At 42.4% G+C, this 25,407-nt stretch overlaps 1 protein-coding gene across 2 annotated transcripts in view; it reads right to left on the bottom strand.

Annotated features, from left to right (window-relative positions):
- Positions 1 to 1,737: 1,737 nt before the first annotated feature.
- LOC141272704 (uncharacterized) overlaps positions 1,738 to 25,407 on the bottom strand; it is a 60,131-nt gene continuing 36,461 nt past the window's right edge. Inside the window, exons 5-9 of one of the 2 annotated variants that reach the window (XM_073683687.1) lie at positions 18,849 to 18,946; positions 18,692 to 18,770; positions 18,489 to 18,586; positions 18,274 to 18,367; positions 1,738 to 9,325 (exon numbers count right to left, since the gene is read on the bottom strand). In XM_073683687.1, the coding sequence (XP_073539788.1) occupies positions 8,118 to 9,325; positions 18,274 to 18,367; positions 18,489 to 18,586; positions 18,692 to 18,770; positions 18,849 to 18,946 (1,577 nt within the window). In that variant the 3' untranslated portion in view covers positions 1,738 to 8,117. The remainder of the gene's footprint in view (positions 9,326 to 18,273; positions 18,368 to 18,488; positions 18,587 to 18,691; positions 18,771 to 18,848; positions 18,947 to 25,407) is intronic. The other variant, XM_073683697.1, reaches the window with a different exon arrangement.

The following is a 25,407-nucleotide window of genomic DNA, read 5'->3' as shown; positions in this document are numbered from 1 at the left end:
TGCATTGCCTCCTGCAAGTTTCCAGGTGTGGGATAAGCAATCAGTAAATCCTTAACCCTTTCACCTAGCCCTGCAAGAAACAAGCTTTTCAAAGCTGAATCGCTCCACCCCACCTGGGCAGACCACCGACGGAAGTGAGAACAATATTTTTCCACATTACCTGATCCCTGCCTCAAACGTCTCAATTCAGACTCAGCAGATGAGACACGATCAGGATCATCATACAACAAACCCAAAGCAGAAAAAAAACTATCCACTGATCTAAAGCACGGATCACTAGGTTGGAGAGAGAAGGCCCATCCCTGAGGATCTTTGCGCAAAAGTGACATTATGAACCCTATGTGCTGTGATTCATCACCAGAGGATCCGGGTCTCAAATGAAAATACAATAAACAAGCATTTTTAAAAGAAAAAAAATCTTGTTGTTCGCCAAAAAATAAATCAGGCAGACGTACCTTTGGCTCCACAAAATGTGCTCCAGAACAGCTACTCACGTGTTGTTGGAGCTTGGCCACCTCCAGAGAGAGTCCCTGCAAGCGTTGAGCCAAATCTTGAACCGAGACCATGATGGAAAACTGGAGGTCTTTCCTTAGAGAAATTTTTTTTTTTTTCTTTTAGGGCTGGACTTACTGTTATGATCTGCTACAGGGACTCTGCTCTATAGTGAAAGAGAAGATGCTGCCATCACTCCATGCCCTTGGTAGTGTTATGATCTGCTACAGGGACTAAGGAAAGACAGGAGGTCTGTCCCTACAATAGAACTAAACTAGTTCCCTACGATGTAACGGGGAACCTGATCCTGCGATCAGACCCGCTAAAGTCCTCGGCTAGTCTGTACGAAGACCTATAGATGTGAGGGAGGGATCCCTACAAGAACTAGGGACTGGGATAAGTTGGACACCTCCTAGCAGAAATAGTAGCAGTCAAAGACAAACACACAACAAAAAGCATAGAGGTCAGAAGACCTAGCAAAACTAACAGAGAACGGTAACAGAGCAACAAGCTAGCTCAACAGTAGTAAATACAATGAAGTCCAGCAAGGCCAGGAGGGCGGAGCCGGATTAAATAGGCAAAAATGGTCATGTGACCAGCAAACTAGAAAAAACCTAACAGGAGAGTTCTAACAGGTAGACCTGCACTTCTCCAACATGACAATGATCCAAAACACACATCTAAGGCCACTGTTGCATTTCTGAAGAACAGGGTGACAGTGATTCAGTGGCCAAGTGTCTCCTGATCTGAACCCAACCAAACACCTATGGGGGATTCTGAAGAGACAAGTTGTCATCATTCCATCCAGCATCCAGGCTCTAAGAGAGCTCATACTTGGAAAAAAGGAAAGGAAAAAAGATGTATTTTGTCACCAACTTGTTCATTCCAGGCCTAGAAGACTTGGTGCTGTCCTTAAAAATAATGGAGGCCATACAAAATACTAGATGTGGTAGCTTTTGATGTGGGGTGTACTCATTTTTGCACCAACTAATTTGAGTAAAATTGAAGATTTTGTAATGAAAGTTTTATTATTAATTAGAGATGAACGAACATGTTCAGAAAACATTCGTTTTTTTCAAATTCGGCACGAACATTGTACATTCGGATTCGTGATCGAACATCCGAGCATTTTTACTGAAAATCAGCCCAATTCGGCAAAAGTGTGGGAAATTATCACATTTTCACTACTGTATTTTTTATGACTTTGGTTCCCCCCCGCTCATCATACAGCACCACTATCCTAGCCAATCAAAGTGCAGGAACCATGTAAAACATCCAGACTCAAGGGCTTGTGCCATTGGCTACTGAAGTCACATGTCCCTCTCCATATAAAAAGCGGGCATGTTGTTTTAGCACCATTTTGTCAGTGTAACAGTGCAGAGAGGCTGCTCCTGATGCTCCTCCTGGATACTGAGAGATTTGAGATGGTTAGCTGGGCGGTTGCATCTAAGTCACATAGTTTAGATAGATAGGATCATGTGTGTCTAGGAAATCGACCTTCCAGCAGATCAATCGTTTTTGCTATTAGTGTGGTCCATACAAAGACAGCAGGGCACATTTCAGCATAGAACTCTTTTGTGCACTGCTGATATTATGCTCCATGGAGGAGTTTGCACCTTTTTTTTTTTCTGTTCCTACTCTGCTACATAAAGACAGTCACATATTATTATTTATTATTATAGCGCCATGAATTCTATGGCACTTTACACGTTTAAAAGGGGTATACATAAGAAACAACAAGTACAACAATTTGAACTAAAATGAGTCAGCGACTGGTACAGGAGGAGAGAGGACCCATCACAATCTACAAGGGATCGGTAGATTGGATACAAGAGGTACAAGAGGATACAGTAGGTGAGGGTAGAGCTGGTCGTGCAGCGGTATGGTGGAGCGAGGGTTACTGCAGGTTGTAGGCTTGTCGGAAGAGGTGGGTCTTCAGGTTCCTTTTGAAGGTTTCCATGGTAGGCGAGAGTCTGATGTGTTGGGGTAGAGAGTTCCAGAGTAGGGGGGAAGCACGGGAGAAATCTTGTATGCGATTGTGGGAAGAGGAGATAAGAGGGGAGTAGGGAAGGAGATCTTGTGAGGATGGGAGGTTGCGTGCAGGTAAGTACCGGGAGACTAGATCACAGATGTATGGAAGAGACAGACTGTGGATGGTTTTTTATGCCATGGTTAGGGTTTTGAACTGAAGTCTCTGGGCAATGAGGAGCAAGTGAAGGGATTGACAGGAGAGGCCGGGGAATAGTGGGGGGACAGGTGGATTAGTCAAGCAGCAGAGTTTAGGATAGATTGCAGGGGTGCGAGAGTGGTAGAAGGGAGGCCACAGAGCAGGAGGTCGCAGTAGTCGAGGCGGGAGATGATGGGGTGTGCACTAGTGTTTTTGCAGATTCATGGTTGAGGAATGTGCGGATCCAGGAAATATTTTTGAGCTGGAGTCGGCAGGAAGTGGAAAGGGTTTGGATATGAGGGTTGAGAGAGATCAGCTTGTAATTCTTTTGCGTTGAGATTCAGCTGTATCCAGGGCTCCACAGTAAAAAATCTATTTTTTTCTGTTACTACCGTGATACATTCAGCAGGCCACATCTGAACTTGTAATTTTTTGGCACATATATTCTACTGTATCAAGGCCTCTTTCACAGTAAAAAATCTAATTTGTTCTGTTATTACCATTGTACATACAGAAGGCCATATCTCAGTTCGTAATTTATTTCCGCTGAGATTCAGCTGTATACGGGCATCGTCCACAGTGAAAAATCAAATTTCTTCTGTTACTATCGTGATACAGCAGCCTTATCTCAGCTTGTAAATTTTTGGCACTGAGATTCTGCTGTATCCAGGGCTCTACAGTAAAAACTCTAATGTTGCTAATAGCATGTTCCAATCACACTATCTGAGCACCATGAGTGGGAAAAAGCGAGGTCGTGGTGGAAGGGGGAATAGGCTTGATGTTCAAGGTGTACGTAGGGTAGGTGGTAATGGTAGTGAAAGCTCTAGTGAACCAATACAGTCACGTCCTATCCAAAGACAACTGAAGACTTCTGTTAGTGTACGAGCTACTCCACTTGTAGATGAGGGCCAGAAAATGCATGTGTTCCAGTGGATGGCAAGCGCTGCATCAAGTGGCCTCTCCTCCTCTTCCTCCACCTCAACATCATACACAGTACAGTCCACAGAGGTGGCACCCCAATTACCCTTGTGTCACAAATCTCCAACTGCCCAACTGACTATAAGGAACAACAGATGGGCGAGTCTGTAGAACCGTTCACACATTCTATGCCATGGGCATCATTGGTCTGCTCCAAAGATTCACAGACTGAAGAGGAGGAAAGCATCTGCACCGATGCCCAAAAATTTTTGGATTCGGGCAGGACGAAGTAGGGTCTGAGCAGAATCCTGACCCTCGTCATCAGACGTTAACATCTGTGGGGGAGTTGATCCTGATGAGACTCAGATATCTGAGGCGCACGCAGACTGTAATGTGCTGTCAGGGCAGGAAGAGGAGGAGAGTGACTTTCAGGGCGAGGAATGGGAGAACAGAGAGGATGATGATGAGGTTGTCGATTCCACTTGGTGTGAACCCAGAGGCATGCAGCGGAGTAGCTCATCTGAGCAGGTGGAGGAAGACGAGAACGTCTCGTTGTGAGTGATACAACCACGCCGAGCACTGCATCCTCAGCCAAAACTGTGTCTGTGGCCAGCAGGGGTTGTGGGTCTGCAGCTCGAAGGGGCGGCAAGGGTTGCCTAGCCTGGGCCTCTTTTGAGACCGCAAAGGATGAGCCAACTAATGTTATCTGCCAACTTTCCAAAACTGTCAAATGCGCGATCAACATGCATTAATCTGGCAATCTCACCGCAATAAAATGTGGACCAGTGGGCCTCACCAACCATCAGCAGCCCCATCAACCGCATCTGCTGCTTCTTCCTCCTCTGTTACCATGCCAAGTGTCATCACACAGGTCTCCGGAAGCAGAACCTCCACTTGTTTACCGGCTCTAGTCAGGCTGAGTGAGAGCCCGTCAGCTGTAACGGAAGTGGACATGCCTGCTGTTATTGCTTCACCGAGCACACGTTTCTCAATCCACCGTAACATCTCCGCCTGCACCTCACTCACGGCCCAGCAGTTTGTAGTGTTCACACTACTCTGCCCTCGGTCCCACAGTTGTGGTCACGTAAAAGAATGTTTAATCCTACACATGACAAAGCTAAGAGGTTGAACTCCACCATCTCCAATCTGTTGGCCACGGAAATGCTGCCTTTCTGCCTGGTGGATACAGACTGTTTCCAAAAGCTAATGGCCGTTGCAGTCCCCCAGTTGCCCAGTCACGATTACTTTCCTAAGGCCACAACCCACTATCAATATTTGGTCAGTATTCGGTCAGTATTTTTCTCAGGAGTGGGAGCCAAAACCAGGTGAGGAACAATCAGAGAAACGGTATAATAGAAACAAGTCACCAATTCTGCATTTACCACCCACTTCTAGTTATGGTTCCCACTCCTGAGAAAAAATACTGACCAAATACTGATAGTGGGGCTGTGGCCTAAGAAGCTGTGCCTGCGCTAAACCAGCATGTCGCAGACAACATTACCCATTCCTTGACTAAATCTATGTCTGCCAGGGTGCATTTCACCACAGACACCTGAACGAGTAAGCATGGCCAAGGGCATTACATCTCGCTGATTGGGCATTGGGTGACTCTGGTGGCTGTGGGAGCAAGTGGAGAAGTGGCTGCTCCACAAGTCTTGGAATCCCCAAATCTTGCAGAACAAACCTCTGTATCTAACACTCCACTGCTTCTGCCTCCTCCACCTCCTCTAGGGCCTCCACCTGCGCCCTCAACCTCTGCCTTAATGAGACACGCGTTCCAACAGTGCAGAGGGAATCCCCACCACCATTCTACTGTGCAGCCAGGGCTCACCGCAATCAGGCAGTCTTAAAATTAATATGTGTTGGAGATCGCATAAACAGGTCAAGAGTCGTCGACAGCTATCAAGGCTGAGCTTGAACAATGACTGTCTCCACTGAACCTGGAGCCATGGAAGGCCGTGTGTGATAACGGTGCAAACTTAGTGGCTTGCCTATGCCGGGACAACCTCACACACGTGCCTTGCATGGCTCATGTCCTCAACCTAGTGGTACAATAATTTCTCTGCCACTATCCCGGCCTGTATATGCTGCTGGAGGAAGCACGGTCGCTGTGTGCTCACTTCCACCATTCTCACCCCACAGATCATCGACTTGCATCGATACAGAGGTCTTTGTCCATACCAGTTAACCGGTTGATATGCGATGTGCCGACACGGTGGAAATCCACTCTGCACATGTTGCAACGACTGTAGCAGCAGCAACAAGTCCTGACGACCTATCTCATGTCATATAGCTTGGGCCAACGCAGTACGGACATGGGGCATATCACGTTTACAGAGTGGATACAGATTAAGGACCTTTGCACCCTTCTGTACAGTTTTGAAATGGCTGCCATCATCAACATCACTATTCCAGTGCTCTACATGCTGGAGCACACTATGAATAGTTTGCGGGAGCAGATGATGGTCCCAGAGGAGGATGCAGAAGGGTTAACAATGTCTCTAAGTTCCACACTGTCATCACACAGGTTGCCAAGGCCGCCTATTACAGTGATCAAGGGGGGCTCGTGTTACCAGACAAACTGTTAGTGAAGGTGCAGGAGCCGAGGAACAAATGGAGGACGAGAAAAAAAGAGGTAATGGACGAGCAACAGTCAGGAGAAGAAGAGGATAATGATCCCCTCTCTGTTGTCCATGGTTGGTGGGAGGGGACGGAGGAAACAAGCATCAGTGTTACCCAAGCACCAACACACCATGGGCTTGGAATGTATGGAAGAGCCTGACATTTGAGTGCCTTCTTGCTGCACTATCTGCAACATGATCCCCATATAGTTAGGATTCTAAATAGTGCTGACTACTGGGTTGCCACTCTGTTAGATCCATGTTACATGAGTAAATTTTGCCAGATGCTTCCCACCCTGGAAAGGGACCCGCGCATGTAGGAGTATTGAAACATGCTTTTAGACTAACCTTAAGAGAGGTTTTCCCCCAAGACAGCAGTGAGGCACACTGTGTCCATCACAGCTCTAGACTTCCAACCTTGGGAATGTCAATTCGTCAATGCAAAAACATTATCAGCAGCAGTGTAAGTGGCAGAAGCAATTTCTGTGAATCCTTTCACCAGCACAACAGAGTACAAGTCTTACGCTTGGTGAACGACTGGAGAGGATGGTGCAGGAGTATCTCGATCTCAATATCAATGCCATCAGGGAGCCCTTTTACATTAAGGTCTTCACAAATGGAAGAGTGGCTTGAGATCGCCTTGGAGGTTTTATCATGCCCATCAGCCAGCTTTATCTCAGACTGTGTCCTCAGCGCTGCAGGTGGTGTCCTGACGGATAAGCGCATCCGGCTGTCCCTTGAAAGTGTAGACTGCCTAACTTTCATCAAGATGAACAAGTCATGGATCTTCAAGGAATCGCAGACTCTGCAGACTAGAGGATGGTGTAGTTTTTAGTGTGCTGCATTGATCTAGCGTTATTGCAGTCTGTGATATGTTTGTCGTGGCTTCTGTGCCTGCTGATGTTAACAATAATTTTTGGAAATGTGGAAACTCCTGATTGGGTCTCCATCTGTTGGGTTGGCTGTAGTGGAAGGGGTGTCAGTGCCCCATTATATTAGTTCTACTCTGGTGAAATTTATACCACTTTGGTGCGGTCAGCTCCTAATTTTTTTTAAATGTGGAGACTCCTGGTTGGGTTTCCATCTGGTGTGTTTCCTGTAGTGGAAGGGGTGTCAGCCCCCATTATACTATTTCTACTCTGGTGAAATTGATGCCACTTTGGTGGGGTCTGCCCGTAATTTTTGGAAATGTGAAGACTCATAGTTGGGTCTCCTTCATGTGTGTTGCCTGTAGCATTAGGCCTCCCAGTCCGGTAGGCCTCCACTTACTTTCTGAGAACTACCTGCGTTACTATCCTTAAATTTTTGTACTAATACTAATCTATGAAACTGATGTTTGTGCCATCTGAGTGTGGCTGAGCAGAAAAGCAGCTTGAGCTGTTGAATGTGATATCAGGGCTCCCAGCACAGCAGACCTACACTGGTCCTTCAAGTTCAATTCAAAGATGTAAATTGTGGCCCAGACCCTGATACCTCATGCATGGCCCATGGCTGACTGCTGCTGTGCCATTATGAAATTTGTACTGTGGGTCAATTGATGCCACTTTTCCTGGTGTCTGCCCCTAATTTGAGCTGTTTTGGCATCTTTTGGGCCCCTTTGAAGGTGTTGTGTATGCGTTTGGTTTTGCCTCCCATTGAATGCAATGGAATTCGGATATGTTCGACAAATTGTTTGGCGAACATCGGGAAGTTCGCCGATCTGAAACAAATCGAACCTTTTAAAGGTTCGCTTATCTCTATTATTAACCTAACTTTCATGTTTTGATTACAAAAAATGTTCTATGAAACTCCGTATTGGCAAAATTTTAGAAATTGTTCTTAAGTTCAGTGAGATATTAATTATAATCTTAGTTATCAAAGGGGGTGTACTCATTTATGCTGAGCAATTTTTATTAAAATTTATAAAACACGGAACATAATTACAGTTTCTTTCCCGTATGACTTCTCTCATGTTTTACAAGATATGATTTATATACAAAAGATTTCCCACATTCAAAACATGAATACGGCTTCTCCCCTGTGTGACTTCTCTCGTGTTTCACAAGACTTGATTTTTTTGTAAAGTATTTCTCACAGAGTGAACATGAATACAGCTTTTCTCTTGTGTGAATTCTTTTATGTCTATTAAGCACTGAATTATCTCTAAAACATTTCCCACATTCTGAACATAAATATGGCTTCTCTCCTGTGTGAATTCTCTGATGTATAATAAGACTCCATTTACCTGTGAAGGCCTTCCCACATTCTGAACATGAATACGGCTTCTTTTCAGTATGAATTCTCTGATGTCTATTAAGACTATTTTTATCTGTGAAGGACTTCCCACATTCCGAACATGAATATGGCTTCTCTCCTGTGTGACTTCTCTGATGTAGAACAAATCTTGTTTTAATTGGAAAGCATTTCCCACATTCTGAACATGCAAATGGCTTTTCTCCTGTGTGAATTTTCTCATGTGTAGCAAATTGTGATTTATAGAAAAAGCATTTGCCACATTCTGAACATGAATATGGCTTCTCTCCTGTGTGAATTCTCTGGTGTATTTTAAGACTCCATTTATGTGTGAAGACCTTCCCACATTCTGAACATGAAAATGGCTTCTCTCCTTTGTGAATTTTCTCATGTAAAAGAAATCTTGATTTACTTGTAAAGCATTTCCCACATTCTGAACAGGAGTATGGCTTTTCTCCCGTATGAATTCTCTCATGTATAACAAACTTTGATTTATATGTAAAACATTTCCCACATTCTGAACAGGAGTATGGCTTTTCTCCTGTGTGAATTCTCTCATGTATAACAAACTTTGATTTATATGTAAAGCATTTCCCACATTCTGAACAGCAGTATGGCTTTTCTCCTTTGTGCTTTCTTTGTGTCTGAGCTGAGCTTTTAGTAAATTGCTTGTCACACGGAAATCTTGTATCCACTTTGTCACCTGGAATTGTGGTAACAATGTGAGATTGCTCAGGAGAGGGTTCCTTGTGATTAGGAGGATTATAAGAAGGTGAACTGCTGTGAAGTCCAGAAGGTGCAGGAAGGGTGATGAGGTTTTCTCCATTAGAGTGCTCCCAGATATCTTCTTCTTTTTTACAATTTAGTGATAAACCGTTATTCTCACAAGGATTTCCTATAAGGATGAAAGATTATTATTATTATTATAGCGTCATTTATTCCATGGCGCTTTAAATGTGAAAAAGGGGGTAAACACAACAGAAACAATTACAAAAATCTTGGACAAAAATGCAACAGCAAACTGGTACAGGAGGAGAGAGGACCCAGCTGCAAGGGCTCACAGTCTACAAGGGATGGGTGAGGATACAGTAGGTAGGGGTGGACCTGGTCGTGCAGCGGTGTGGTGGAGCGATGGTTACTGCAGGCTGTAGGCTTGTCGGAAGAGGTGGGCCTTTAGGTTCCTTTTGAAGGTTTCCATGGTAGGTGAGAGTCTGATGCTTTGGGGTAGAGAGTTCGAGAGTAGGGGGGATGCATGGGAGAAATTTTGTATGCGATTGTGGGAAGAGGAGATAAGAGGGGAGTAGAGAAGGAGATCATGTGAGGATCGTTGTGTGTAGGTATGTACCGGGAGGCTAGATCACAGATGTATTGAGGAGGCAGGTTGTGGATGGCTTTGTTTGCCAAGGTTAGGGTTTTGAACTGGAGTCTCTGGGCAATGGGGAGCCAGTGAAGTGTTTGACAGAGAGGAGAGGCCGGGGAATAGCGGGGGGACAGGTGGATTAGTCGGGCAGCAGAGTTTAGGATAGATTGGAGGGGTGTAAGAGTGCTAGAGGGGAGGCCACAGAGCAGGAGGTTGCAGTAGTTGAGGCGGGATATGATGAGGGCATGCACTAGTGTTTTTGCAGATTTGTGGTTGAGGAATGTGCGGATCCGGGAGATGTTTTTGAGTTGGAGTTGGCAGGAAGTAGAAAGGGCTTGGATATGTGGTTTGAAGGAGAGTTCAGAGTCCAGGGTTACCCCGAGGCAGCGAGTTTGTGGGACTGGGGAAAGTGGACAGCTATTGACTATGATGGATAGGTCGATGGGGGGCTGAGTGAGATGGGGAAAGATGATGAATTCAGCTTTATCCATGTTAAGTTTTAGAAATCTAACAGAGAAGAAGGATGAGATAGCGGACAGACATTGTGGGATTCTAGTTAGTAAGGAGGTGATATCAGGTCCAGAGAGGTAGATCTGTGTGTCATCAGCATAGAGATGATACTGAAAGCCGTGGGACTCTATGGGCTGTCGCAGGCCGAGGGTGTAGATTGAAAAGAGCAGAGGTCCTAGGACTGAACTTTGGGGGACACCGACAGATAGGGAGCGAGATGAAGAGGTGGTGTGTGAGTGAGAAACACTGAATGTCCTGTCTGTTAGGTATGAGGAGATCCAGGATAGGGCCAAGTCTGTGATGCCGAGAGATGAGAGAATCTGTAGTAACAGGGAATGGTCCACTGTGTCGAAGGCAGATAACAGGTCCAGGAGGAGAAGGACAGAATAGTGTCACTTATATTTGGCGGTTAGTAGGTCGTTGGTGACTTTAGTCAGGGAGGTTTCAGTAGAATGGTGTGGTTGGAAGCCAGATTGTAAGCGGTCAAAGAGGGAGCAGGAGGAGAGGTGGGAGGACAGTTCAAAACTACTCGAACAACACGTCCATTTTGAGGCATAGGGGAGAAGTGATATGGGGCGAAAGTTAGTCAGAGAGGATGGGTCAAGGGAGGGTTTATTGAGGATGGGTGTGATCGAGGTATGTTTGAAGCATGAGGGGAAGACACCAGTTGTTAGTGACAGGTTGAAGAGGTGGGTTAGAGTTGGGGTGAAGACTGTAGTAATTTTAGGGAGGAGGTGGGATGGGATAGGGTCAAGTTCACAAGTGGTGAGGTGTGACTTGGAGAGAAAGGAGGTTTTGGAGGAGGAGGATTGAGTATATATGAGAAGGGGCTGTGGGACTTTAGGCAAAAGCTTTGTCTGATTGCCTCATTCTTCAAGCAGAAGATTGATACCAAGTCCTTGGCTGAGATGAGAGGAGAGGGAGGAGGCACTGGGGGATGGAGGAGAGAATTGAAAGTGTTGAATAGCAGTTTATGGTTGTGTGACAGGGAGGATATGAGAGATGAGAAGTATTTCTGTTTTGCTGTAGTGAGTGTGAACTTGAAAGTAGTGAGGGACTGTTTGAATGCAATGAAGTGCTCGTTGGAGTGGGACTTTTTCCATCTCCGCTCAGCAACCCTGGAGGTCCTTCTCAGTTCTTTAGTCAGGCTAGTGTGCCAGGGTTGCCTGTTCACTGTGCAAGCTTTGGTATGTGTGAGGGGGGGGTGACCGAATTGAGGGCTGCAGCTGTTGTGGTGTTATACAACCCCTGGCAAAAATTATGGAATCACCGGGCTCGGAGGATGTTCATTCAGTTGTTTAATGTTGTTGAAAAAAAGCAGATCACAGACATGGCACAAAACTAAAGTCATTTCAAGTGGCAACTTTAGGGCTTTAAGAAACCCTAAAAGAAATCAAGATTAAAAATGTGGTACTCAGTAAGGGTAATTTTTTTCACACCAAGCAGAGGGAAAAATTATGGAATCACTCAATTCTGAGGAAAAAATTATATGGAATCACCCTGTAAATTTTCATTTCCAAAACTAACACCTGCATCAAATTATATCTGCTCGTTAGTCTGCATCTAAAAAGGAGTGATCACACCTTGGAGAGCTGTTGCACCAAGTGGACTGACATGAATCATGGCTCCAACAAGAGAGAGATGTCAATTGAAACAAAGGAGAGGATTATCAAACTCTTAAAAGAAGGTAAATCATCACACAATGTTACAAAAGATGTTGGTTGTTCACAGTCAGCTGTGTCTAAAATCTGGACCAAATACAAACAACATGGAAAGGTTGTTAAAGGCAAACATACTGGTACACCAAGGAAGACATCAAAGCGTCAAGACCGGAAACTTAAAGCAATATGTCTGCAAAACAGGAAATAGACAACAAAATAAATGAGGAACGAATGGGAGGAAACTGGAGTCAATGTCTGTGACCAAAATGTAAGAAACCGCCTAAAGGAAATGGTATTTACATACAGAAAAGCTAAACATAAGCCATCATTAACACCTAAACAGAAAAAAACAAGGTTACAATGGGCTAAGGAAATGCAATCGTGAACTGTGGATGACTGGATGAAAGTCATATTCAGTGATGAATCGCGAATCCGCATTGGGCAAGGTGATGATGATGGAACTTTTGTTTGGTGCCGTTCCAATGAGATTTATAAAGATGACTGCATGAAGAGAACATGCAAATTTCCACAGTTATTGATGATATGGGGCTGCATGTCAGGTAAAGGCACTGAGGAGATGGCTGTCATTACATCTTCAATAAATATCCAAGTTTACATTGATATTTTGGACAGTTTCCTTATCCCATCAATTGAAAGGATGTTTGTGGGTGATGACATCATTTTTTAAGATGATAATGCATCCTGCCATAGAGCAAAAACTGTGAAAACATTCCTTGAAAGAATACACATAAGGTCAATGTCATGGCCTGCAAATAGTCCGGATCTCAATCCAATTGAAAATATTTGGTGGAAGTTGAAGAAAATGGTCCATGACAAGGCTCCAACCTGCAAAGCTGATCTGGCAACAGCAATCAGAGAAAGTTGGAGCCAGATTGATGAAGAGTACTGTTTGTCACTCACTAAGTCCATGCCTCAGAGACTGCAAGCTGTTATTAAAGCCAGAGGTGGTGCAACAAAATACTAGTGATGTATTGGAGTGTTCTTTTGTGTCTTTGTTTTTCATGATTCCATAATTTTTTCCTCAGAATTGAGTGATTCCGTAATTTTTTCCCTCTGCTTTGTGTGAAAAAATTACCCTTACTGAGTACCACATTTTTAATCTTGATTTCTTTTAGTGTTTCTTAAAGCCCTAAAGTTGCCGTTTGAAATGACTTTAGTTTTGTGCCATGTCTGTGATCTGCTTTTTTTTAACAACATTAAACAACTGAATGAACATCCTCCGAGCCCGGTGATTCCATAATTTTTGCCAGGGGTTGTATAAAGCGGCGACAACATCTGTACCATGTAAGGAGCTTATGTCTGTAAGAGGGAGAAGGAATTCAGAGAGTGAGTGTAGGTCGAGGTGTTTGAGATTTCTGCGAGGGTATGCAAGTTTGTGGAGTGTGGATTGTGCACCTGGGGAGGAGAGTGATGAGATTGTGAGTAAGTTGTGGTCAAATAGAGGGAGAGGTGAGTTGGAGAGGTTAGATAGAGAACAGAGGTGGGTGAAGATGAATCTTATACCAAGTTTAAGAACAAGTGCTGTTCGAAACGCGTATGGTATTCAGCATTGTATCCCATGTTTCCTTAATTCCAGATATGGATTTTTGATTGTTGACACTATCAAGATGTATTTTTTAATATATATATAAAATAAAAATTTTTGAATTTTAAATTTTGGACGTTTGGTGGGCTGGATATATTTCTCCTATACCTCTGTGTCCTAGTGCTGGCAGAGTGCTTGATTGCGTGCTCCTGGACAGACTGAAGCCGCTGGAGGGTGAGCTGGTTAAACTCCTTTTTTCTGTATTTTAACATAGAATTTTAGAGACTGATGAGTGGGAAGTGTCAATGGGGATGTTGAAGTCGCCCATGATGACAGTGGGGATGTCAGCATAAAGGAAGTGAAGCAGCCAGGTGGTGAAAGGGTCGAAGAAAGTGGTGGCTGGCCCTGGGGGGCGGTAAATAACAACCAGTTGGAGAGGGAGTAGATTCGCACACAGTGTGCCTCGAAAGAGGGGAAAGTAACAGAGGGCGGCAGTGGAATTGGGTAGAAGGAGCAGTTATCTGACAGGAGGATGCCAATTCCTCCGCCATGCTTGCCGCTGAAGTGAGGTGTGTGGGAAAGATGGAATCCACCATAAGAAAGTGCAGCTGGAGAGGCTGAGTCAGATGGGGTGAGCCAGGTTTCGGTGATGCAGAGGAAGGAGAGTTTGTTAGTAATGAAAAGATCATGGATGTAGGAAAGGTTGTTGCAGATGGAGCGAGAGTTCCATAGAGCTCCTGTTAGTGGGACTGGTGAAGCGGGGGCTGGGCGGATGGGTATAAGGTTACAGAGGTTACGGAAATTTGTGGTAGGTCGTGGATAAGAGGTAGAAGTGTCTGTGGGGATGTGGTGAGGAGGACCAGAATTTGGAGAGCTATCACCAGAAGTGAGGAGGAGCAGAGAAAGTGTTAGTAGGTGGGAGCAGGAGAGGGCATGAGGTGGCTGTCTGTGCTTAGAGACAGAGGATTGAATATTAAAGAACAATTCTGAGGAGGAGGTGAGATGGATGGGTAGGATGGAGGGAGAGATGAACAGTTCATTATGAGGTGTAGATATTAGGGGGGTTAGTAGGAAGTGGAGGACTATAGGAGAGAGAGTGAACACATATAGAAACATTGCTTAGTATGAATGTGTACTATCTTTTCGGTGCGTACTTAAAGAGGGTATAAAGTGCGGTTACCTGACTCCTGCAATGACTACCTGCCAAATGAAATAACTGCCCACACTTGGCGCCGACGACACTTAGCGTAAGTAAACTCCTGCATGCACCCCACACACGTACACCCCTTAAGCAGCTTCTAAATTTATAGGAGAGGCTAAATCATCAGGTGAGGGGCATTGTGGATAAATTAGCAGCTGGTCAGATCACCAGGAGATGACCAGTTGATCAAAGGCAGAGCTAACACCATGCCCGGTTACACAGTATACCACCTTCCACCATCAGATAGTGTCTGCAATGAGGGGGGACAGACACGTATCAGTGAGTATTGAATGGAATGTAAAAGGTGACATATCGCAAAGATCCACAAAGCAGAGATATTGTATCATTTAGATTGCAAGTGATTCGGAGAATGTTTTTTCCTGACACATTGTACTTCATGTTAGTGGTAAATTTTGGTCGTTATTATTTGCCTTTATTTATGAAAATATCAAAAATTTGACAAAAAAAATTGAGTATTTCACAGTTTTCAAACTATTTTTTTTTTTATGCCCTTAAATCATATAGTTAAATAACTAAAAATAGTTAGTAAATAACATTTCCCCTACGTCTACTTTATATCAGCATCATTTCTGAAACATATTTTTTTTTTTAGGAAGTTAGAAGGGTTAAAAGTTTTATCAGCAATTTTTTTAGGGACCACATCCCATTTGAAGTGACTTTGGGGGGCCTATGTGACAGAAAACACCACCCCTCTAAGTTCTCAAAACCACATTCAAGAAGTTTATTAACCCTTTAGGAGGAATTAAAGCAATGTGGAAGGAAAAAATTAAAATTGAAATTTTTCCACAAAAATGTTACTTTAGCTCCAAATTTTAAATTTTCACAAGGAGAAAATGCACCATACAATTTGTTGTGAATTTTCTCCTGACCATGCCGATACCGCAAATGTAATGGAAAACTACTGTTTGGGCGCATGGCAGGGTTCGGAAATGAAGGAGCGCCAATTGACTTTTGGAGTGCAAAATTGGCTGAAATCAAGAACGGACGCCATGTCGCGCTTGAAGAGCCCCTGCTGTTCGTAAACAGTGGCAACCCCCCACAACTGACCCCATTTTGGAACCTAGACCCCTCAAAGAATATATCTAGAGGTATGATGAGCATTTTGAAACCACAGGTGCTTCACAGAATTTTAAGACATTGGACCGTGAAAATTAAAAATGACGTTTTAGCCCCAAATTTTTCATTTTCGCAAAGAAATCATCTAGGGGTGCAGTGAGCATATTGACATGTTTCATAAAATGTTATACCACTGATCAGGAAAGAAAAAAATATTTTTTTTACCAATATAATGTTGTTTTAGCCCCAGATTTTACATTTTCACAAGGGGAAATGGGTAAAAATGACCACATAATTTGTTACACAATGGAACATGGAAATATCCTATTAGAGGCCGTATAGTACTGCTTAGCCACACGGTGAGACTCGGGAGGGACGGAGCGCTATTTGACTCTTGGAGAACAAATTTTCATAGAATAGTTTGCATACTCCATATACAGAGCCCCTAAGTGCTAGAAGAGCAGAAATCCCCCTTAGGTGACCCCAATTTGGAAATTACACCCCTCTGGGAATTTATCTACAGGTGTATTGATGATTTAACTCCATGGGTGTTTTCTAGAAACAAGCAGCAATGGATGTTGCTAAGTGAAAATGTAAATATGTCATTGTAGTGCCCAGTATATTGTAGAGCCCAGGACATTGTAGAGCCCGTACATTGTAGTGCCCACTATATTGTAGAGCCCAGGACATTGTAGAGCCCATACATTGCAGTGCCCAGTACACTATAGTGCCCCCATATATTGTATTTACTCCACACATTGTAGTGACTGGTATATTGTAATGCCCGTACATTGTAGTGCCCAGTACATTGCAGAGCACGTACATTGTAGTGCCCAGTACATTGCAGTGCCAATACATTGTAGTGCCCAGCATGTTGTAGTGCCCAGTAAATTGAAGTGACAATACATTGTAGTGCTTGCACACTGTAGTGCCCATACATTGTACTGCCCAGTACATTATGCCTAGTACATTGCAGTGCCCAGTACATTGCAGCGCCCAGTACATTGTAGTGCCCATACATTATGCCCAACTTGTGCTTCTGGAGACGCGTACCCTGTAAATTAGGTGGACTCTCCTTACTACAGAAATGCTAAACAAGTGGAAGCTAACTGCATTTAGGCACACTGTGGGACTCAGAAGGGAAGGAGGTATTAGGATTTGGGAGCGCAGATTATGCTGGATTTCTTTTGGTGGGAGCCACGTCACTTTTCCAGAGCTTTGTACTACCAGTAACGTGGAACCACCTATATTTCTGTTAACAGATGACAGACCTGAGTGAGGATTTGCTTTTTTTTGTGGAATGAGCTGAAGCTTTTATTGGGAACATTTTACATAACATTTTACATTGCATTTATCCTGCGCTCTACACTGAGCACTTACATGGTAGTTTCCATCTAAATCTCCGAATGACATGATTCAGATGAAACCCCCAATGGATCCATTCACTATAATGAGGCAGCAGAGTTACTCTGGACTCTCCGTCAATTATACTGTAAAAACACTTGGCACTCGTTTTGGTGTGTTCAACAGGAATATTTATTAATTGTAGCAAATCCAGAAAAAAAACGAGCCGTTTCGGAAGTGCTTCCAGTCCACTACCAGTCTGAGAGGTGGATACCACAGACCCTCACCTGGTGCAGCACACAGTATCCTACTATCCAGATGACTGATAAAGGTCTTTTATTGACCGAAACATCTTTTGGTTTTTTTCTGGATTTCCTACAATTAATAAATATTCCTGTTGAACACACCAAATCGAGTGCCAAATGTTTTTACAGTACTTCTTTTCAGAGATGCACAAAACTGTGGCCGACTGCACTTTTATGCACGCTTAAAAAGATGGACACCGCCGGATCAAAGGCCAGACTGCGTCCACACTGCCTCCATCTGCCTCATTACAGGGAATCTTCCGTCTGAAACACAAGATCAGTCATTTATATGGCAGCACGGGACTTGTGTAAGAAAAATATGGAAGTAACATTAAAAGAGGTATAATTAGAAAAATGAAATATGGGCCTCCAAATCATTATGAAGAGGTGTGAAGGCGGCCAGATTATTCATCCGTGCACAGCCGGACTCTACAGGAGCAGCCGCGCCATCACCGGACTCTACAGGAGCAGCCGCGCCATCACCAGACTCTACAGGAGCAGCCGCGCCATCACCGGACTCTACAGGAGCAGCCGCGCCATCACCAGACTCTACAGGAGCAGCCGCGCCATCACCGGACTCTACAGGAGCAGCCGCGCCATCACCGGACTCTACAGGAGCAGCCGCGCCATCACCGGACTCTACAGGAGTAGCCGCGCCATCACCGGACACTACAGGAGCAGCCGCGCCATCACCGGACTATACAGGAGCAGCCGCGCCATCACCGGACTCTATAGGAGCAGCCGCGCCATCACCGGACTCTAAAGCTTCACTGCACCGGAGACTCCAAAAGATATCATACGCCGGTCATCATTGTCACATACCGGTCATTATCACATACCTGTAAAAACATCTACCAAAATCTCCTTCCCGTCCCTCGTTATCGCTTCTTCTTCTGTCTCATCCTTCACTTTATTCTTAGTCAGATCTTCCTCCTGATATATCAGATGTAACAATCAGCACAATACAAGAAACCACCAAAATCTGTGACATCTATGACCTCGATCAGAAATGTTCCCCATATACAGATCCGGTACAGGGCTCAGCGCCGTCTACCTGATGACTCTCCGGGATGTTGTGATTCTCCTCTGGACAGCCCTGGGGATACAGAGGACGGGGACATCTCTCTGGTGGATTTCTCCTCCTGGATCCATCTGTAGGAAACACACAGTGACGGAACAGATTGTGTCATGTGATGATGAGATGATGGGAGTAGTAGAAGGTGACCACAGAACAGACATGACAGTCTCCCTCCTCACCCTGCTGATCGGCCCATATTGCGGTCGCCTCTTGTGCTCCATGTATAACCGCAACCTTAATATCAATCAGATCTTCACCCTAAAAAGAACAATGTAAGATGAGCTCAGGTCCCATCACTTCATGGTCAGATGTTGTGGGGACTTCAGTGTCATCTACCTGATGATCCTCCGGGATGTTGAGATTCTCCTCTGGACAGTCCTGGGGATACAGAGGACGGGGACATCTCTCTGGTGGATTTCTCCTCCTGGATCCATCTGTGGAGACACAGAGACTGAATACATGACCTGCCGTGTATCTGTCTATATATGAGACTCGTCTCTCAGAACCGGTAATTCTATGTTTATGTATCAGGGAATAAATTACATTGTTGTGGTCCTCACCCCCGGTACAGAGGTCCCAGCACATTGTGGCCCCAAGTATGAAGTGATAATCAGCGAGGCCAAAGCCTAATGCTCTCTGCTCTGCACTCGGAGGATGAGGACCCTGAGGAGAGGGACAGAGAAGACCCTCGTCAGTCAGATGAAGGAGCCGTACTAAGAAACACAACTTCTACAAGTTTCATCTCCACCAGGGATGGAACCACAGAGGAGCTGGAGAAAGCTCCACATTTCCATCCATCGGTTTCTTCTCTCCTAATTCCCCGTTCAGGAGATTGGGGGAAGGACGGTGACCATTTACCAGTGATTGTTTTTTGAGATCTCATGAGGTCACCATGAGGACACGGCCTCCCTCCTGGACAGGATCCTCTGGAGAACCTGCCGTCCTCCTATTAAAAGACGAGTTACTGTGTTTTTATTCTTCTTTAAATATAGATACAGGTGCATCTCACTAAATTAGAATATCATCAAAAAGTTAATTTATTTCAGTTCTTCAATACAAAAAGTGAAACTCATATATTACATAGAGTCATTACACACAGAGGGATCTATTATATAGAGTCATTACACACAGAGGGATCTATTATATAGAGTCATTACACACAGAGGGATCTATTATATAGAGTCATTACACACAGAGGGATCTATTATATAGAGTCATTACACACAGAGGGATCTATTATATAGAGTCATTACACACAGAGGGATCTATTATATAGAGTCATTACACACAGAGGGATCTATTATATAGAGTCATTACACACAGAGGGATCTATTATATAGAGTCATTACACGCAGAGGGATCTATTATATAGAGTCATTACACGCAGAGTGATCTATTATATAGAGTCATTACACGCAGAGGGATCTACTATATAGAGTCATTACACACAGAGGGATCTATTATATAGTCATTACACACAGAGGGATCTATTATATAGAATCATTACACACAGGGATCTATTATATAGAGTCATTACACACAGAGGGATCTATTATATAGAGTCATTACACACAGAGGGATCTATTATATAGAGTCATTACACACAGAGGGATCTATTATATAGAGTCATTACACACAGAGGGATCTATTATATAGAGTCATTACACACAGAGGGATCTATTATATAGATTCATTACACACAGAGGGATCTATTATATATAGTCATTACACACAGAGGGATCTATTATATAGAGTCATTACACACAGAGGGATCTATTATATAGAGTCATTACACGCAGAGGGATCTATTATATAGAGTCATTACACGCAGAGGGATCTATTATATAGAGTCATTACACACAGAGTGATCTATTATATAGTCATTACACACAGAGGGATCTATTATATAGAATCATTACACACAGGGATCTATTATATAGAGTCATTACACGCAGAGAGATCTATTATATAGAGTCATTACACGCAGAGTGATCTATTATATAGAGTCATTACACGCAGATGGATCTATTATATAGAGTCATTACACACAGAGGGATCTATTATATAGTCATTACACACAGAGGGATCTATTATATAGAATCATTACACACAGGGATCTATTATATAGTCATTACACACAGAGGGATCTATTATATAGAGTCATTACAAGCAGAGTGATCTATTATATAGAGTCATTACACGCAGAGGGATCTATTATATAGAGTCATTACACACAGAGTGATCTATTATATAGTCATTACACACAGAGGGATCTATTATATAGAATCATTACACGCAGAGAGATCTATTATATAGAGTCATTACACGCAGAGTGATCTATTATATAGAGTCATTACACGCAGATGGATCTATTATATAGAGTCATTACACACAGAGGGATCTATTATATAGTCATTACACACAGAGGGATCTATTATATAGAATCATTACACACAGGGATCTATTATATAGTCATTACACACAGAGGGATCTATTATATAGTCATTACACGCAGAGTGATCTATTATATAGAGTCATTACACGCAGAGGGATCTATTATATAGAGTCATTACACACAGAGGGATCTATTATATAGTCATTACACACAGAGGGATCTATTATATAGAATCATTACACACCGGGATCTATTAAATAGAGTCATTACACGCAGAGGGATCTATTATATAGAGTCACTACACACAGAGCGATCTATTATATAGAGTCATTACACGCAGAGGGATCTATTATATAGAGTCATTACACGCAGAGGGATCTATTATATAGAGCCATTACACGCAGAGGGATCTATTCTATAGAGTCATTACACGCAGAGGGATCTATTATATAGAGTCATTACACGCAGAGGGATCTATTATATAGAGTCATTACACGCAGAGGGATATATTATATAGAGTCATTACACGCAGAGGGATCTATTATATAGAGTCATTACACACAGAGGGATCTATTATATAGAGTCATTACACACAGAGGGATCTATTATATAGAGTCATTACACACAGAGGGATCTATTATATAGAGTCATTACACGCAGAGGGATCTATTATATAGAGTCATTACACGCAGAGAGATCTATTATATAGTCATTACACGCAGAGGGATCTATTATATAGAGTCATTACACGCAGAGGGATCTATTATATAGAGTCATTACACGCAGAGGGATCTATTATATAGAGTCATTACACGCAGAGGGATCTATTATATAGAGTCATTACACGCAGAGGGATCTATGATATAGAGTCATTACACACAGAGGGATCTATTATATAGAGTCATTACACACATAGGGATCTATTATATAGAGTCATTACACACAGAGGGATCTATTATATAGAGTCATTACACGCAGAGGGATCTATTATATAGAGTCATTACACGCAGAGGGATCTATTATATAGAGTCATTACACACAGAGGGATCTATTATATAGTCATTACACACAGAGGGATCTATTATATAGAGTCATTACACACAGGGATCTATTATATAGAGTCATTACACGCAGAGGGATGTATCATATAGAGTCATTACACGCAGAGGGATCTATTATATAGAGTAATTACACTCAGAGGGATCTATTATATAGAGTCATTACACACAGAGGGATCTATTATATAGAGTCATTACACACAGAGGGATCTATTATATAGAGTCATTACACGCAGAGGGATCTATTACATAGAGTCATTATACACAGAGGGATCTATGATATAGAGCCATTACACACAGAGGGATCTATTATATAGAGTCATTACACACATAGGGATCTATTATATAGAGTCATTACACACAGAGGGATCTATTATATAGAGTCATTACACACAGAGGGATCTATTATATAGTCATTACACACAGAGGGATCTATTATATAGAATCATTACACACCGGGATCTATTAAATAGAGTCATTACACGCAGAGGGATCTATTATATAGAGTCACTACACACAGAGCGATCTATTATATAGAGTCATTACACGCAGAGGGATCTATTATATAGAGTCATTACACGCAGAGGGATCTATTATATAGAGCCATTACACGCAGAGGGATCTATTCTATAGAGTCATTACACGCAGAGGGATCTATTATATAGAGTCATTACACGCAGAGGGATCTATTATATAGAGTCATTACACGCAGAGGGATATATTATATAGAGTCATTACACGCAGAGGGATCTATTATATAGAGTCATTACACACAGAGGGATCTATTATATAGAGTCATTACACACAGAGGGATCTATTATATAGAGTCATTACACACAGAGGGATCTATTATATAGAGTCATTACACGCAGAGGGATCTATTATATAGAGTCATTACACGCAGAGAGATCTATTATATAGTCATTACACGCAGAGGGATCTATTATATAGAGTCATTACACGCAGAGGGATCTATTATATAGAGTCATTACACGCAGAGGGATCTATTATATAGAGTCATTACACGCAGAGGGATCTATTATATAGAGTCATTACACGCAGAGGGATCTATGATATAGAGTCATTACACACAGAGGGATCTATTATATAGAGTCATTACACACATAGGGATCTATTATATAGAGTCATTACACACAGAGGGATCTATTATATAGAGTCATTACACGCAGAGGGATCTATTATATAGAGTCATTACACGCAGAGGGATCTATTATATAGAGTCATTACACACAGAGGGATCTATTATATAGTCATTACACACAGAGGGATCTATTATATAGAGTCATTACACACAGGGATCTATTATATAGAGTCATTACACGCAGAGGGATGTATCATATAGAGTCATTACACGCAGAGGGATCTATTATATAGAGTAATTACACTCAGAGGGATCTATTATATAGAGTCATTACACACAGAGGGATCTATTATATAGAGTCATTACACACAGAGGGATCTATTATATAGAGTCATTACACGCAGAGGGATCTATTACATAGAGTCATTATACACAGAGGGATCTATGATATAGAGCCATTACACACAGAGGGATCTATTATATAGAGTCATTACACACATAGGGATCTATTATATAGAGTCATTACACACAGAGGGATCTATTATATAGAGTCATTACACGCAGAGGGATCTATTATATAGAGTCATTACACGCAGAGGGATCTATTATATAGAGTCATTACACACAGACGGATCTATTATATAGCCATTACACACAGAGGGATCTATTATATAGAGTCATTACACGCAGAGGGATGTATCATATAGAGTCATTACACGCAGAGGGATCTATTATATAGAGTCATTACACTCAGAGGGATCTATTATATAGAGTCATTACACACAGAGGGATCTATTATATAGAGTCATTACACGCAGAGTGATCTATTATATAGAGTCATTACACACAGAGGGATCTATTATATAGAGTCATTACACGCAGAGGGATCTATTATATGGAGTCATTACACTCAGAGGGATCTATTATATAGAGTCATTACACGCAGAGCGAACTATTATATAGAGTCATTACACACAGAGGGATCTATTATATAGAGTCATTACACACAGAGGGATCTATTATATAGAGTCATTACATGCAGAGGGATCTATTATATAGAGTCATTACACGCAGAGGGATCTATTATATAGAGTCATTACACGCAGAGCGATCTATTATATAGAGTCATTACACGCAGAGGGATCTATTATATACAGTCATTACACGCAGAGGGATCTATTATATAGAGTCATTACACGCAGAGGGATCTATTATATAGAGTCATTACACGCAGAGGGATCTATTATATAGTCATTCTACGCAGAGGGATCTATTATATAGAGTCATTACACACAGAGGGATCTATTATATAGAGTCATTATACACAGAGGGATCTATTATATAGAGTCATTACACACAGAGGGATCTATTATATAGTCATTACACACAGAGGGATCTATTATATAGAGTCATTACACACAGAGGGATCTATTATATAGAGTCATTACACACAGAGGGATCTATTATATAGAGTCATTACACACAGAGGGATCTATTATATAGAGTCATTACACGCAGAGGGATCTATTATATAGAGTCATTACACGCAGAGGGATCTATTATATAGAGTCATTACACGCAGAGTGATCTATTATATAGAGTCATTCCACGCAGAGGGATCTATTATATAGTCATTACACACAGAGGGATCTATTATATAGAGTCATTACACACAGGGATCTATTATATAGAGTCATTACACGCAGAGGGATGTATCATATAGAGTCATTCCACGCAGAGGGATCTATTATATAGAGTCATTACACGCAGAGTGATCTATTATATAGAGTCATTACACACAGAGGGATCTATTATATAGAATCATTACACACAGAGCGATCTATTATATAAAGTCATTACACACAGAGGAATCTATTATATAGAGTCATTACACTCAGAGTGATCTATTATATAGAGTCATTACACACAGAGGGATCTATTATATAGAGTCAATACACACAGAACGATCTATTATATAGAGTCATTACACACAGAGGGATCTATTATATAGAGTCATTACACACAGAGGGATCTATTATATAGAGTCATTACACACAGAGGGATCTATTATATAGAGTCATTACACGCAGAGTGATCTATTAAATAGAGTCATTACACGCAGAGGGATCTATTATATAGAGTCATTACACGCAGAGGGATCTATTATATAGAGTCATTACACGCAGAGGGATCTATTATATAGAGTCATTACACGCAGAGGCATCTATTATATAGAGTCATTACATGCAGAGGGATCTATTATATAGAGTTATTACACGCAGAGGGATCTATTATATAGAGTCATTACACGCAGAGGGATCTATTATATAGAGTCATTAC

The sequence above is a fragment of the Phyllobates terribilis genome, unplaced genomic scaffold (assembly GCF_046119375.1).
Source record: "Phyllobates terribilis strain yellow unplaced genomic scaffold, ASM4611937v1 Scaffold_1__5_contigs__length_1240528914, whole genome shotgun sequence".
In the NCBI taxonomy this organism is placed as follows: domain Eukaryota; kingdom Metazoa; phylum Chordata; class Amphibia; order Anura; family Dendrobatidae; genus Phyllobates; species Phyllobates terribilis.
This window is presented reverse-complemented; position numbering and strand designations above follow the sequence as displayed.